This window comes from Balaenoptera musculus, chromosome 4 (genome assembly GCF_009873245.2).
Source record: "Balaenoptera musculus isolate JJ_BM4_2016_0621 chromosome 4, mBalMus1.pri.v3, whole genome shotgun sequence".
NCBI lineage: Eukaryota > Metazoa > Chordata > Mammalia > Artiodactyla > Balaenopteridae > Balaenoptera > Balaenoptera musculus.
In genome coordinates this window covers 10232634-10247031 of record NC_045788.1, presented here as the reverse complement: position 1 = coordinate 10247031, position 14398 = coordinate 10232634, and the positions used below count along the sequence as shown (strand labels likewise).

Sequence of the window (14398 nt, the reverse complement as noted above, 5' to 3'; positions counted from 1 at the left end):
ATTTGTCGTTTGTAGATTTTCTGATGATGCCTATTCTAACCGGTGTGAGGTGATACCTCGCTGTGGTTTTGATTTACATTTCTCTAATAATTAGTGATATTGAGCAGTTTTTCATTTGCCTCTTGGCCATCTGTATGTCTTCATTGGAGAGATGTCTAGGTCTTCTGCCCATTTTTGGATTGGGTTGTTTGTTTTTTTAATATTGAGCTGCATGAGCTGTTTATGTGTTTTGGAGATTAATTCTTTGTCCGTTGATTCGTTTGCAAATATTTTCTCCCATTCTGAGGGTTGCATTTTGTCTTGTTTATAGGTTCCTTTGCTGTGCAAAAGCTTTTAAGTTTAATTAGGTCCCATTTGTTTATTTTTGTTTTTATTTCCATTACTCTAGGATGTGGGTCAAAAAAGGTCTTGCTGTGATTTATGTCAAAGAGTGTTCTCCCTATATTTTTCCCTAAGAGTTTTATAGTGTCTCATCTTACATTTAGGTCTTTAATCCGTTTTGAGCTTGTTTTTGTGTATGGTGTCAGGGAGTGTTCTAATTTCATTCTTTTCCATGGAGCTGTCCAGTTTTCCCAGCACCACTTATTGAAGAGAGTGTCTTTTCTCCATTGTATATCCTTGCCTCCTTTGTCACAGATTAGTTGACCATGGGTGTGTGGGTTTATCTCTGGTCTTTCTATCCTGTTCCATTGGTCTATGTTTCTGTTTTTGTGCCAGTACCATGTTGTCTTGATTACTGTAGCTTTGTAGTATAGTCTGAAGTCAGGGAGCCTGATTCCTCCAGCTCCGTTTTTTTCCCTCAAGATTCCTTTGGCTATTCGGGGTCTTTTGTGTCTCCATACAAATTTTAAGATTTTTTTGTTCTAGTTCCGTAAAAAATGCTATTGGTAATTTGATAAGGATTGCATTGAATCTGTAGATTGCTTTGGGTAGTGGAGTCATTTTCACAATATTGATTCTTCCACTCCAAGAACTTGGTATATCTCTCCATCTGTTTGTGTCATCTTTGATTTCTTTCATCAGTGTTTTATAGTTTTCTGAGTACAGGTCTTTTACCTCCTTAGGTAGGTTTATTCCTAGATATTTTATTCTTTTTGTTGCAGTGGTGAATGGGATTGTTTCCTTAATTTCTCTTTCTGATCTTTCATTGTTAGTGTATAGGAATGCCAGAAATTTCTGTGCATTAATTTTATATCCTGCAACTTTACCAAATTCATTGATTAGCTCTAGTAGTTTTCTGGTGGCATCTTTAGGATTAATTATGTATAGTATCATGTCATCTGCAAGCAGTGACAGTTTTACTTCTTCTTTTCCAGTTTGTATTCCTTTTATTTCTTTTTCTTCTCTGATTGCCATGGCTAGGACTTCCAAAATTGTGTTGAATAATAGTGGCGAGTGCAGACATCCTTGTCTTGTTCCTGATCTTAGAAGAAATGGCTTTCAGTTTTTCACCATTGAGAATGATGTTTGCTGTTGGTTTGTCGTATATGGCCTTTATTATGTTGAGGAAGTTTCCCTCTATGTCCACTTTCTGGAGAGTTTTTATCGTAAATGGGTGTTGGATTTTGTCAAAAGCTTTTTCTGCATCTATTGAGAGGATCATATTCAGTGATCTCTTGGTTATTTAGTAACGTATTGTTTAGCCTCCACGTGTTTGTGTTTTTTATGTTTTCTCCCCCTGTAATTGATTTCTAATCTCATAGCCTTGTGGTCGGAAAAGATGCTTGATATGATTTCAGCTTTCTTAAATTTACCGAGGCTTAGTTTGTGACCCAAGATGTGATCTGTCCTGGAGAATGTTCTGTGTTCACTTGAGAAGAAAGTGTAATCTGCTGTTTTCGGATGGAATGTCCTATCAATATCAAATCTATCTGGTCTGTCGTGTCACTTAAAGCTTGTGTTTCCTTATTAATTTTCTGTTTGGATGATCTGTCCTTTGGTGTAAGTGAGGTGTTAAAGTCCCCCACTATTATTGTGTTACTGTTGATTTCCTCTTTTACAGCTGTTAGCATTTGCCTTATGTATTGAGGTGCTCCTATGTGGGGTGCATATATATTTATAATCATTACAACTTCTTCTTGGATTGATCCTTTGATCATTATGTAGTGTCCTTCCTTGTCTCTTGTAACATTCTTTATTTTAAAGTCTGTTTTATCTGATATGAGTATTGCTACTTCAGTTTTCTTTTGATTTCCATTTGCATGGAATATCTTTTTCCATCCCCTCGCTTTCAGTCTGTATGTGTCCCTAGCTCTGAAGTGGCTCTCTTGTAGGCAGCATACATATGGGTTTTTTTTTTTGTATCCATTCAGCGAGCCTGTGTCTTTTGGTTGGAGCATTTAATGCATTCATGTTTGAGGTAATTATCGATATGTATGTTCCTATTACTATTTTCTTAATGTTTGGGGTTTGTTTTTGTAGATCCTTTTCTTGTCTTGTGTTTCCCACTTAGAGAAGTTCCTTTAGCATTTGTTGTAGAGCTGGTTTGGTGGTGCTGAATTCTCTTAGCTTTTGCTTGTCTGTAAAGCTTTTGACTTCTCCATTGAATCTGAATGAGATCCTTGCCAGGTAGAGTAATCTTGGTTGTAGGTTCTTCCCTTTCATCACTTTAAATATATCGTGCCACTCTCTTCTGGCTTGTAGAGTTTCTGCTGAGAGATCAGCTGTTAACTTCATGGGAGTTCCCTTGTATGTTATTTGACGTTTTTCCCTTGTTGCTTTTTTTAAAAATAAATAAATTTATTTATTTATTTATTTATTTATTTATTTATTTATTTATTTATTTATTTATTTATTTATTTATTTTGGGTTGCGCTGCGTCTTCATTGCTGCACGTGGACTTTCTCTAGTTGCGGTGAGCTGGGACTCCTCTTCGTTGCGGTGCACAGGCTTCTCATTGCGGTGGCTTCTCTTGTTGCAGAGCACGGGCTCTAGGCACTTGGGCTTCAGTAGTTGTGGCTTGCGGACTCTAGAGTGCAGGCTCAGTAGCTGTGGTGCATGGGCTTAGTTGCTCCGCAGCATGTGGGATCTTTCCGGACCAGGGCTTGAACCCACGTCCCCTGCATTGGCAGGTGGATCCTCAACCACTGCGCCAGCAGGGAAGCCCCTCCCTTGTTGCTTTTAATAATTTTTCTTTGCCTTTAATTTTTGTCAGTTTGATTACTATGTGTCTTGGCATGTTTGTCCTTGGTTTATCCTGCCTGTGACTCTCTGTGCTTCCTGGACTTGGGTGGCTATTTCCTTTCCCATGTTAGGGAAGTTTTTGTGTATAATCTCTTCAGATATTTTCTCGGGTCCTTTCTCTCTCTCTTCTTCTTCTGGGACCCCTATAATGCGAATGTTGGTACGTTTAATGTTGTCCCAGAGGTCTCTTAGGCTGTCTTCATTTCTTTTCATTCTCTTTTCTTTATTCTGTTCTGTGGCAGTGAATTCCACCATTCTGTCTTCCGGATCACTTATCCTTTTTTCTGCCTCAGTTATTCTGCTATTGATTCCTTCTAGTGTATTTTTCATTTCAGTTATTGTATTGTTCATCTCTATTTGTTTGTTCTTTAATTCTTCTAGGTCTTTGTTAAACGTTTCTTGCATCTTCTTGATCTTTGCCTCCATTCTTTTTCCGAGATCCTGGATCATCTTCACTATCTTTATTCTGAATTCTTGTTCTGGAAGGTTGCCTGTCTCCACTTCATTGTTTTTCTGGGGTTTTATCTTGTTCCTTCATCTGGTACATAGCCCTCTGCCTTTTCATCTTGTCTATCTTTCTGTGAATGTGGTTTTCGTTCCACAGGCTGCAGAATTGTAGTTCTTCTTGCCTTGCTTCTGCTGTCTGCCTTCTGGTGGATGAGGCTATCTAAGAGGCTTATGCAAGCTTCCTGATGGGAGGGACTGTTGGTGGGTATAGCTGGGTGTTGCTCTGGTGGGCAGAGCTCAGTAAAACTTTAATCTGCTTGTCTGCTGATGGGTGGGGTGAGTGCCCTCCCTGTTGGTTGTTTGGCCTGAGGCGACCCAGCACTGGAGCCTACCTGGCTTTTTGGTGGGGCTAATGGTGGACTCTGGGAGGGCTCATGCCAAGGAGTACCTTCCAGAACTTCTTGAGTTTTCCAGATTGAAATAGAGCAGCTAGTTGTGGTCTGAGGACCTGACAACTCTGATTACATTCTGCAGGAATGGCTGCTAATAGATTGCACTGCAATAATCTAATGTGCTTCAGTTATGTGTTGCTGGGGGTTGATCCATTTTTAAAAGTCGGTCTTCTTTATGTTAAATGCAGAGTAAACACAGCAGTCTGAAACTGGTTATTCTAACCAGGTATGTCACAGAGCTTCCCATCCTCTCGTCTGAATTCCTGTGTCCCTCATAACTTGTCTGGGTTGAGTTGAAATATTTTGCTGAATTCATTATCAGGATCCCCCATGGGGCCCAGCCCACATCACATTCAGGACTCCGAGAGCTGGTCAGTGTGCTGACAGGGTAACAGCCCAGCTGTCCCACTGTTGCCACAAATGGCCTCACTGAGCTGGGATTCAAGTTGAATTGTAAATAAAAACTTGTATTTCCTTAGGAAAGGTGTGTTTGGGTGTCTGTTTCCTTTATTTAAATAAAGGATTCATTTCTAAATGAATTTCTGGCATGTCAATCTTGGTCGTCTTTCTTAGGAGTCACTTGACTAATTTTGGCAGTCCATCTGGAAATGTGGTTTTGTTAGAAGGAGGATGTGTGATAATAGCAAATGTGATAATAGCAAGAGTTAGCAGTCTTGTGTTAATAGTTTGCCTTTGAATTTAGAACTAGAAAACAAGATGCTGATTGCAATAATTTGCGTTTGTGAAGCAATTTACTGCAATCTTTGCACATGTTCAGTGATACATATTAAGTGAATTTGGGCTGTTTTAGGGGGGAGGGCAGCGTTTTTACCCTTCCAAACTAGTTGAGCAGTTATTACATTGAAAAGTGCAAACTTTAATTGTAATGATCTATCTTTCCACATTTCCCTTCTGGGGAAGTGTTTGTGTCCTGTGCACACCATTATCTCCCTGCCTCCAACTCAGAATTGTGCCAAGACTCTGACCCCAGCGTCCTGATTAGAAAAAGCCTATGCCTTTGTTACACTGCTGCTCCCATGGTGTGCATGCGAGTGTGTTAGCACTTGCAAACTGTAAGTTTGCAAACTGTTATCTGATAAGAAAAATGTCATCGTTCTCTGGTGATATACATAGAAATAGGGTCTCCCTGTGAGCCTCAAGATAAAATCACTCAGGGTGGGTGTCACATACACTGTATCAGTGAATGGATTTGGTAATATCACCAATGTTGGGTCTGTCCCCCTGGGAGGCTGTATCATAGCGTCACACGCCTTGTGGTCCGCAGACCGCCTGGCCCAAAGGCTCGCTTTTCTACCTGCTGGCTCTGTGATGTGGGCGGCTTCCTTCTTGCTCTGGGCTTCCGTTTCCATGTCTTTAAACAGGGAATAGTAATATTTTTGTGTCTTGGGGTATGTCAGGCAGAGTTTGTTTTGTTTTTTGTTGTAGCCAGTGCTTCACAGTCAGTTAGATCATCTGTGTTGGTGAGGCCCAAGGGACAGATTGTAACTCTTAGCTCCTCTGCCAGTTCCCCTGCAGTGAGGCTGTTGTTGGAAGAGCAGCAGACGTGCAAGGAGTGGGCGAGTGCACAGCTCCACTCTCTGTGATGCTGCCCCTCGTGTACAGTCAGTGCGAGCTCCACACCTGGGCTGTGCACAGAACACACCCCGGGGAGCAAGGCCCAAGCGTTTTTGGAGGGAGAAAGGTGTGTCTCTGACTTCGTACAAGATAACACAAGGTCTTATGCTTGCAAGTGACAGGGCTGTACTAAGAGGAGGAGGACACTGAGAAGAAAGTGATTAGAGGAGCAAGATTAGAGAAATAGGACTCTTCCCCCCGCCACCCGCTGGCAGGGCAGCTGCGCTGTAGACGGTTATAGACGGCCTCGCAGCGCTGACTCACAGGGCCACACTGAGGAAGTGCTGCGTTCCTCGGCGTCTTTGTTCACATGGTGTCCTCCTCCACTGCTTGTCTGATGAGCACTGTCCTTCAGGACTCCTCTGTGAAGTCCTTCCTAATTCCTCCACCCCTAGTGGAACTGACTACTTCTTCCTCGCCTCCCCTCCCCACGCCCCACCCCCCAAGCAAGTTTTTTTTTTTAAATAAAGCAGCGGTTTTATTAGTATTTTCCTGAGAAAATCAGGATCACATATGTTGGAGCTAAGAAGAAACCTGTACTAAGTACAGGTACTTCCAGACAGATCTCAAATGATGAGCATTTTCTCTCTGCCAAGCAGATTTTTTCAGAGCCCCATTAATCGTGTTTATTTGTTAATTTTCCTCCCATTTGGGAGTTTTTTGAGGGCAGGAACCAAGACATAGTTGCATCTTTACCTGCAACACCAACCCCAGTGCCTGTTCATGGTGGGCAGATGCCGTCCGTCACGTTTGCCGAGTACGGTAGCTGACGGCTAAAGAGTTTTGGGATCTCGGGGTAAAGCATTCTCATTCGGCTGTGGTTTGTGTGCCTGCTCTGTGCTGGGCCCTGGGGCAGGACGGGGCTGCCTGGTGTGTCACATTGGATGTGGATATGTGCGCTTCACTACAGAACTAGGTCCTTTCTCTCTGCTCTTCATGTACTCACTCATCTGGGTGCTAATCCTGCAGAGGGCATTTTTAAAGGGGTGCATGTGCGCGCGCACACTTGTGTGTTTAAAACTTAATTCTTTCTTGGAATGATGTTTTATTATTGTTTTATGTTTTATGTATTGTACATATTTTCTTAAGTCCATTCAGATGAGGTTCTTCTGTAGCATTTCCTGAAGGAGTCCTTTTAAAGGCAAAGGGTTTCCAGAGTTACTAGAGAAGAGGGATTCCCTTTCACTCACCTGAGAGAAAGGTCTTTATCACCATCAAGCAGCAGAGGGTGCTATAGTTCAGGAGATAAAGCAGCAAAAGTAGCTCAGAGATTAATTTTTTTAAACACAGAAGCTATGGAGATGCCATTTACCTCTTCTCTGAAAGCACATAGCAACTGTGTTAATAAATGTTAGCTATAGTCTTTTAAAATTTGTATCTTGTCTGAAATGGAAGGGAAATTAGAGTATTCATGGGAAAGAAGGAAGTGAATAAATGCGAAAACAGCCTGGGGGCCTTTTCTGGAGCACTTCCAGTCCAGAACTGGTTTTCTAAGACTATAAAAAAATGACCAGATATCTAAGGCCAGAGATGAGAAGAGAACATCTTTTAAGGCCATACATAGATCAAATCAGGAGAGAACATCAAGTGCTTTTCGTGTAAGCCTGCTGGTAGGGAAGCAACTGGAGGGAAATGATACTCTTGCTTTGTTTTAATACTATCGCTCTTTGATGGCTGAGAAACAGCTATATTGGATATTTGAGTTTCCTGGACATGGAGATGAGAATTTCCTGTGGTCCCAGTTTCTAATAAGTTTCTCTTTCCTTGTTATGTGACCAGATTTGTTGCATTTCCTAGAATCCGCCCCCCCCAAAAGTTTCTGTGGCGTAGAATTCAATTCAGTAGGAGGCTTGAGACTCACAAGAGTTCTCGACTACAGGAGAATGGTTAGAAGAGGAGGAAAATGAGACTCTTGGGACTTAGGAGCCCGCATCAGCCTGTTTAGTTTTTCAAATGCCAGTGAGAGAGTGTTTGTTGCCATTTTTTTCCCCACACTTGTTAAAAACTTTCATTGAGATATACTTTACACATCGTAAAATTCACGCATTTAAAGTGTACAGTTCAGTGATTTCTCGTATATTCACAGAACTGTACAGTGATCAATCAGCCCAGACAAATTTTACAACGTTCTCATCATCCCAGAAAGAAACTCTGTACTGATTATCATTCAGTCCCCATCCTCACCCTCTTAGGCAACCACTGTTCTACTTTCTGTCTTTTCAGATTTGCCTATTCTGGACATTTAATATCTATCAATAGAAATATACAATATGTGATCTTTTTTTGTGACTGGTTTCTTTAACTTAACGTAATTTCATTGTCCATCGATGTGGTGGCATGTGATCAGTATTTAATTCCGTCGTGTGGGTGTACCACATTTTGTTTATGCATTTATCAGTTGACAGATGTTTAGATTATTTTGAAACTTTTAGACTATTATCAATAATGCTGCTATGAACATTCATGTACATGTTTTTGAGTGGACATATATATTTTTTTCTCTTCGGTATATACCTAGGAGTGGAATTGCTGGTCACATATGTTTAACATTTTCAGGCACTGCCAAATTGTTTTCTAAAGTGGCAAGACCATTTTACATTCCCATCAGCGATGTGTAAGGGTTCTGATTTCTCTGATCCTCACTCACACTTGGGATTGTCTTTTTGATTAGCCATCCATCCTAGTGAGTGTGAAGTGATAGCCCATGGTGATTTTGATTTGCCTTTCCCTAATAACTAATGATGTTGAGGATTTTTCATGTACTTATTAACCATTTGTATATCTTCATTTTTCATGTATTTATTAACCATTTGTATATCTTCTTTGGAGAAACGTTTGTACAAATCCTTTGCCCATTTTTTACTTGAGTTGTCTTTTTATTACTGACTTGTTAAGAGTTCTTTATATAATGTGTATCCAAGTCCCTTATTAGATACAAGATTTGAAAATATTTTCTCCCATTCTGAGGGTCATCTTTTCTTGATGGTATCATTTGTGGCACAAAGTTTTTCATTTTATGCAGTCTAGTTTCTCCATTTTTTCTTTGACCTTTGTGTTTTAGTGTCATTTCTAAGTATCTGTTGCCATGAAGAGTTACTCCTGTGTAAGTCTTCTAAGAGTTTATAATTTTAGCTTTTATATTTAAGTCTGTGATCTGAGTTAATATTTGTATATGGTGTGAGGTAGGGGGTCCAACTTTATTCTTTTTGTGTGGCTATTCAGTTGTCACAGCACCACTTGTTGTTTGTTTGTTTTAATTGAAGTATAGTTGATTTACGATGGTGTGTTAGTTGCAGGTGTACAGCAAAGTGATTCAGTTATTTATATATATATACGTGTGTGTGTGTGTGTGTGTGTGTGTGTGTGTGTGTATATATACACACACACACACACACACACACACACGTATATATATATATATATATTCTTTTTAAGGTTCTTTTCCCTTATAGATTACTACAAAACCAGCACGATTTGTTGAAAAGACTATTCTTTTGCCATTGAATTGTGTTGGTATTGTTGTTGAAAATCAACCATAAATCTAAGAGTTTATTTCTGGATTCTCAGTTCTTTGCCATTGATATATACGCCTGTCCTTACACCAGTACACAGTGTCCTCATTACTGTAGATTTATAATAAGTTTTGAAATCAGAAGGTATGAATCCTCCAAATTTATTCTTCTATGATTCTGGTTTCCTTGAATTTCATATCAGTTTTATGATCAACTTGTCAGTTTCTACAAAGAAACCAGCTAGGGTTTGATAGGTATTGTATTGAATCTGTAGATCACTTTGGGCACTAATGCCATCTTAACAGTGTTAGGTCTTCTAGTCCATGAGCATGAGAAGCCTTTCTGTTTATTTAGATCGTCTTTGATTTTTTTCAACAATGTTTTGTAGTTTTCAGTGTACAAATCTTAAACTTCTTTTAAGATTATTCCCAGTTATTTTATTATTTTATTCTATTATAAATAGAATTATTTTTCTTAATTTCACATTTAGATTGTTCATTGCTAGTGTGTAGAAGTAAAATTGGTTTTTATTACTGATTTTAAATCCTGCAGCCTTATTTGAACTTATTAGTCTAATATATTTATAGTAAATTCCTTGGAATTTTCTATATACAATATTAAGTCATCTGCAACTTCTTTCCCTCCAATCTGGATGCCTTTTATTTCATTTTCTTGCTTAATTGCCTTGGCTAGAACCTTTAGTACAATGTTGAGTAGAAGTGGTCAGAGCAGACATCTTTGTCTTGTTTCTGTTCTTAGTGGGGGAGTTTTTGGCCTTTCAAGGTTAAATATGATGTTGGCTGTAGATATTTTATAGTTGCCTTTATCATGTTGAGGAAGTTCACATTTATTCCTGGTTTGTTGAGTATTTTTATTATGTAAGGGTATTGAATTTTGTCAGATGCCATTTTTGCATCTGTTGAGATGATCACATGGGTTTTGTCCTTTATTCTGTTAAATGGGTTTATTTCATTGGATTGATTTCTGTATGTTAAACCAATCTTGTATTCCTGGGATTTTTGCGTCTATATTCACAAGGGATGTTGATCTATAGTTTCTTTTCTTGTGATAGCTTTGTCTGGTTTTGCTATCAGGGTAACTGACCTCATAGAATAAGTTGGGAAATGTTCTTTTCTGGTTTTTTTGGAAGTACTGTGAAAGATTAGCATTAATTCTTCTTTAAATGTTTGGTAGAGTTCACCAGTGCTGCCATCTGGACCTATTCTTTTCTTGTGGGAAGTTTTAAAATTACTAATTCAATCCATTTACTTATTATGGGTCTGTTCAGATTTTCAGTTTCTTCTGAGTCCAGTTAGGTAATTTGTGTCTTTCAAGGAATGCGTCCATTTCATCTGAGTTAACTAATTTTTTATCTTATTCATAGAATTCCTTTGTAATCTTTTTTTTTTTTTTTTTTTTTTTGGTGAGGTTGGTGATTATGTCCCATCATTCATTCTTGATTTTAGTAATTTTATTTTTTTCTCCTTTTTTCTTAGTCTAGCTAAAAGTTTGTCAGTTTTGTTTACCTTACTACCCACTTTTAAAATTGCTTCAACAATAGTCATTTACTTGCCTTTCCTTTTAGGGTTGACTTCTTTATCCCAGGAGTCTCTGTGGTTGGTGGGTTCTCAATATGCTCCAGCCCCAGACTGCTAGAACAAGAGAGAATGATAGAATTGGCAGTGAAATACACAAACCACCCTCCTGCTCTCTGGATTCACAATCAGGTGAGCAAACCTTTGTTTAAACTTGGAGATCTGGGATCTCTGTCTCCCACAGAATTTGTGTTCAGCTCACTTAATCCACCTAAGAAACCTAGGCTTGCGTGAAAAGGGTAGAAGCTCAAAAAGAGCTCCCCTCCATCCAGAATTCAGACTGTAGCAAGGTTAAAGAAGCAGAACCTTTTTGATGCACTAAGGATGATGCAAAGATACTTTGGGGTCTTGAAATACCTTCTGGGTCACCAAACAGTATTCAGTTGAATGCTGCTTTAGGATTAAAACATTTTACTTCATATGTACGTTTTTGAAAATTGGCTCTGTGTGTGTCTTGTAGTTGGTAAATCTATAAATCAGATTATTTTGTCCTAACCATCTTAAATGAAGGGAATTAAGCTAATCATTCTCTCATTATTTGGAGAGGAAACAATCTCTGATTACATACTTCTTGTGCCCAGTTGAGCACTGCTAAACCTGTGGTGCCACTGCCTCTCCATTTCAGTCTCTGGAGAGCTCTTCACATGTGATTTTGAGAAGGAGTCCACATTTGCTGCTAATAATTCATGGTTCACCATGGACCTCAACACAACCCTATGCTGCTGTTCATTACCTACTAGAACTGTGATAACAAAGAGTGGGCTCAGAACAGATCAGTTATTTGTCTTCTTAGTTTTTGACCTTTGTCTTTTTTTTAACTGCCATCCCCTTCACTTCTAGAGTGTGCCTTCTATATTTACCAACAACCTCCATCCCATCTCAGGCACTTGCTTATCCCCTTTACCAAAAAGGAATGTGCTATATTGCAAATATTATAGATACAAATAAACTGATTTTAAAATTTATATGGAAGGGCAAAGGAACTAGGGTAGCAAAAACAGTTTTGAAAAAGAAGACTAACAGGGGAGGAATCACATTACTCAAATTTAAGATTAAAATAAAGCTACAGTAATAAAAACAGTGTGGTATTGGTGAAGGGATAGACATATAGATCAATGGAACAGATTAAAGAGTTCAATAGACCGACACACATACGGCCTTTTGATTTTTGACAGAGCTGCTAAAGAAATTCAATGGAGAAAGGACAACCTTTTCAACAAATAGTGCTGGAATAGTTGTCTATCCATATGCAAAAAAAAAGGAACATTAACCTAAATCTCGTACGTTATATTCAAAATTAACTCAAAATATATTGTAGGTCTAAGTAAAGGTTTTAGAAGAAAACACAGGATATATTCTGAACATCAGGGTAGGCAGATAGTTCTTAGACATGACACCAAAAGCAAGATCCCTAAGAGGAAAGATTTATATATCGGACTTAATCAAAATTAAAAATTTTTTTCTGCAAAATACACTATAACAGAATTTTCAAAAAGAAGCCACAGCCTAGGAGAAAGTATTTGCAAATTAGATATCCAACAAAGGACTCATATCCCGAATATATAAAGAACTTGCAAAAGGCAGCAAAAATAAAACAAACATAATTTTTAAATGGGCAAAGGATTGAACAGACACTTCCCTAAAAAAGGACATAAGGATGGCAAATAAGCAATGAAACAATGGTCAGCGTCATTAACCATTAGGGAAATGCAGATTAAAACCGTATATAGTGGGATACCTCTACAGACCTATTAGAATGACTAAAATTTAAAATACCGACAATACCAAGTGCTGCCAATGATGTGGAGCAACTGGAACTTTTATATTGCTTATATTGTTAGATGGAAAGCAAGATACTACAGCCATCCTGGAAAATATTTTGGCAGTTCCATATGAAACTAAGTATACACTTACCATAATACCCAGCAGTACCACTCCTGGGTATTCATCCTAGAGAAACAAAAGAATTGTCCATATAAAAACCTGTACATGAATGTTTATAGTGGTTCTATTCATAATTGTCAAAAACTAGAAACAACCAAAACATCCCTCAGCAGGTGAATGGATAAATAAACTGTGATATCAATACATTCATACAGTATACAGGCAGACCTTGTTTTACTGCACCTTACGTTACTGCACTTTGCAGATAATTGTGTTCTTTTACAAATTGAATGTTTGTGGCAACCCTGCATTGTCAGATGATTGTTAGCATTTTTTTAACAATAAAGGTTTTCTTTATATGAAGAAATTTTTAAAATTATAGTTAATTTACAATGTTATGTTAGTTTCAGATGTACAGCAAAGTGACTCAGCTATACATATATATGTGTGTGTATATATATATATATACACACACACATATATATATATTCTTTTTCAGATTCTTTCCCGTTATAGGTTATTACAAGATATTGAATATAGTTCCCTGTACTATATAGTAGGTCCTTGTTGTTTATCTGTCTTATATATAGTAGTAGTATATGTATGTTAATCCCAAACTCTTAATTTATCCCTTCCCTAGCTTTCCCCTTTGGTGGCCGTAAGTTTGTTTTCTATGTCTGTGAGTCTATTTCTGTTTTGTAAATAGTTTTTTTTTGTATTATTTTTTTAGATTCCACATACAAGTGATATCATATGATATTTGTCTTTGTCTGGTTTACTTCACTTACTATGATAATCTCTAGGTCTATCCATGTAGCTTCAAATGGCATTATTTCATTCTTTTTTATGTCTGAGTAGTATTCCATCATATATATGTACCACATCTTCTTTATCCATTCATCTGTTGATGGACATTTAGGTTGTTTCCATGTCTTGGCTATTGTGAATAGTTCTGCTATGAACTTTGCGGTGCATGTATCTTTTCAAATTAGAGTTTTCTCTAGATATATGCCCAGGAGTGGGATTGATGGATCATATGCTAACTCTATTTTTAGTTTTTTAAGGAACCTCCATACTGTTCTTCATAGTGGCTGCACCAATTTACCTTTCTACCAACAGTTTGGAAGGTTGCCTTTCCCCACACCCTGTCCACCATTTATTATTTGTAGATTTTTTGATGATGGCCATTCTGACTGGAGTGAGGTGGTACCTCATAGTAGTTTTGATTTGCATTTCTCTAATAATTAACGACATTGAGCATCATTTCATATGCCTGTTGGCCATCTGTATGTCTTCTTTGGAGAAATGTCTGTTTAGGTCTTCTACCCATTTTTTAATTGGGTTTTTTTTTTGATATTAAGCTGTATGAGCTGTTTGTATATTTTGGACATTAATCCCTTGTTGGTAGCATCGTTTGCAAATATTTTCTCCCAGTCCATAGGTTGTCTTTTCTTTTTGTTTATGCTTTCCTTTGTTGTGAAGCTTTTAAGTTTAACTAGGTCCCATTTGTTTATTTTTGTTTTTATTTCCATTACTCTACGAGATGGATCCAAAAAAAATATTGCTGAAATTTATGTCAAAGAGTGTCCTGCCTATGTTTTTCTCTAGGAGTTTAATAGTATCTGGTCTTACATTTAGGTCTTTAATCCATTTTGAATTTGTTTTTCTATATGGTGTTAGAGAATGTTCT

The 14398-nt window shown here is 38.0% G+C and overlaps 1 protein-coding gene across 2 annotated transcripts in view; it reads left to right on the top strand.

The window, feature by feature from the left end:
* OXNAD1 (oxidoreductase NAD binding domain containing 1) overlaps positions 1-14398 on the top strand; it is a 55783-nt gene that overhangs the window by 29308 nt on the left and 12077 nt on the right. For both annotated transcript variants that reach the window (XM_036850384.1, XM_036850385.1), the window contains one exon: positions 10815-10956. In XM_036850384.1, coding sequence (XP_036706279.1) covers positions 10815-10956 — 142 coding nt within the window. The remainder of the gene's footprint in view (positions 1-10814; positions 10957-14398) is intronic.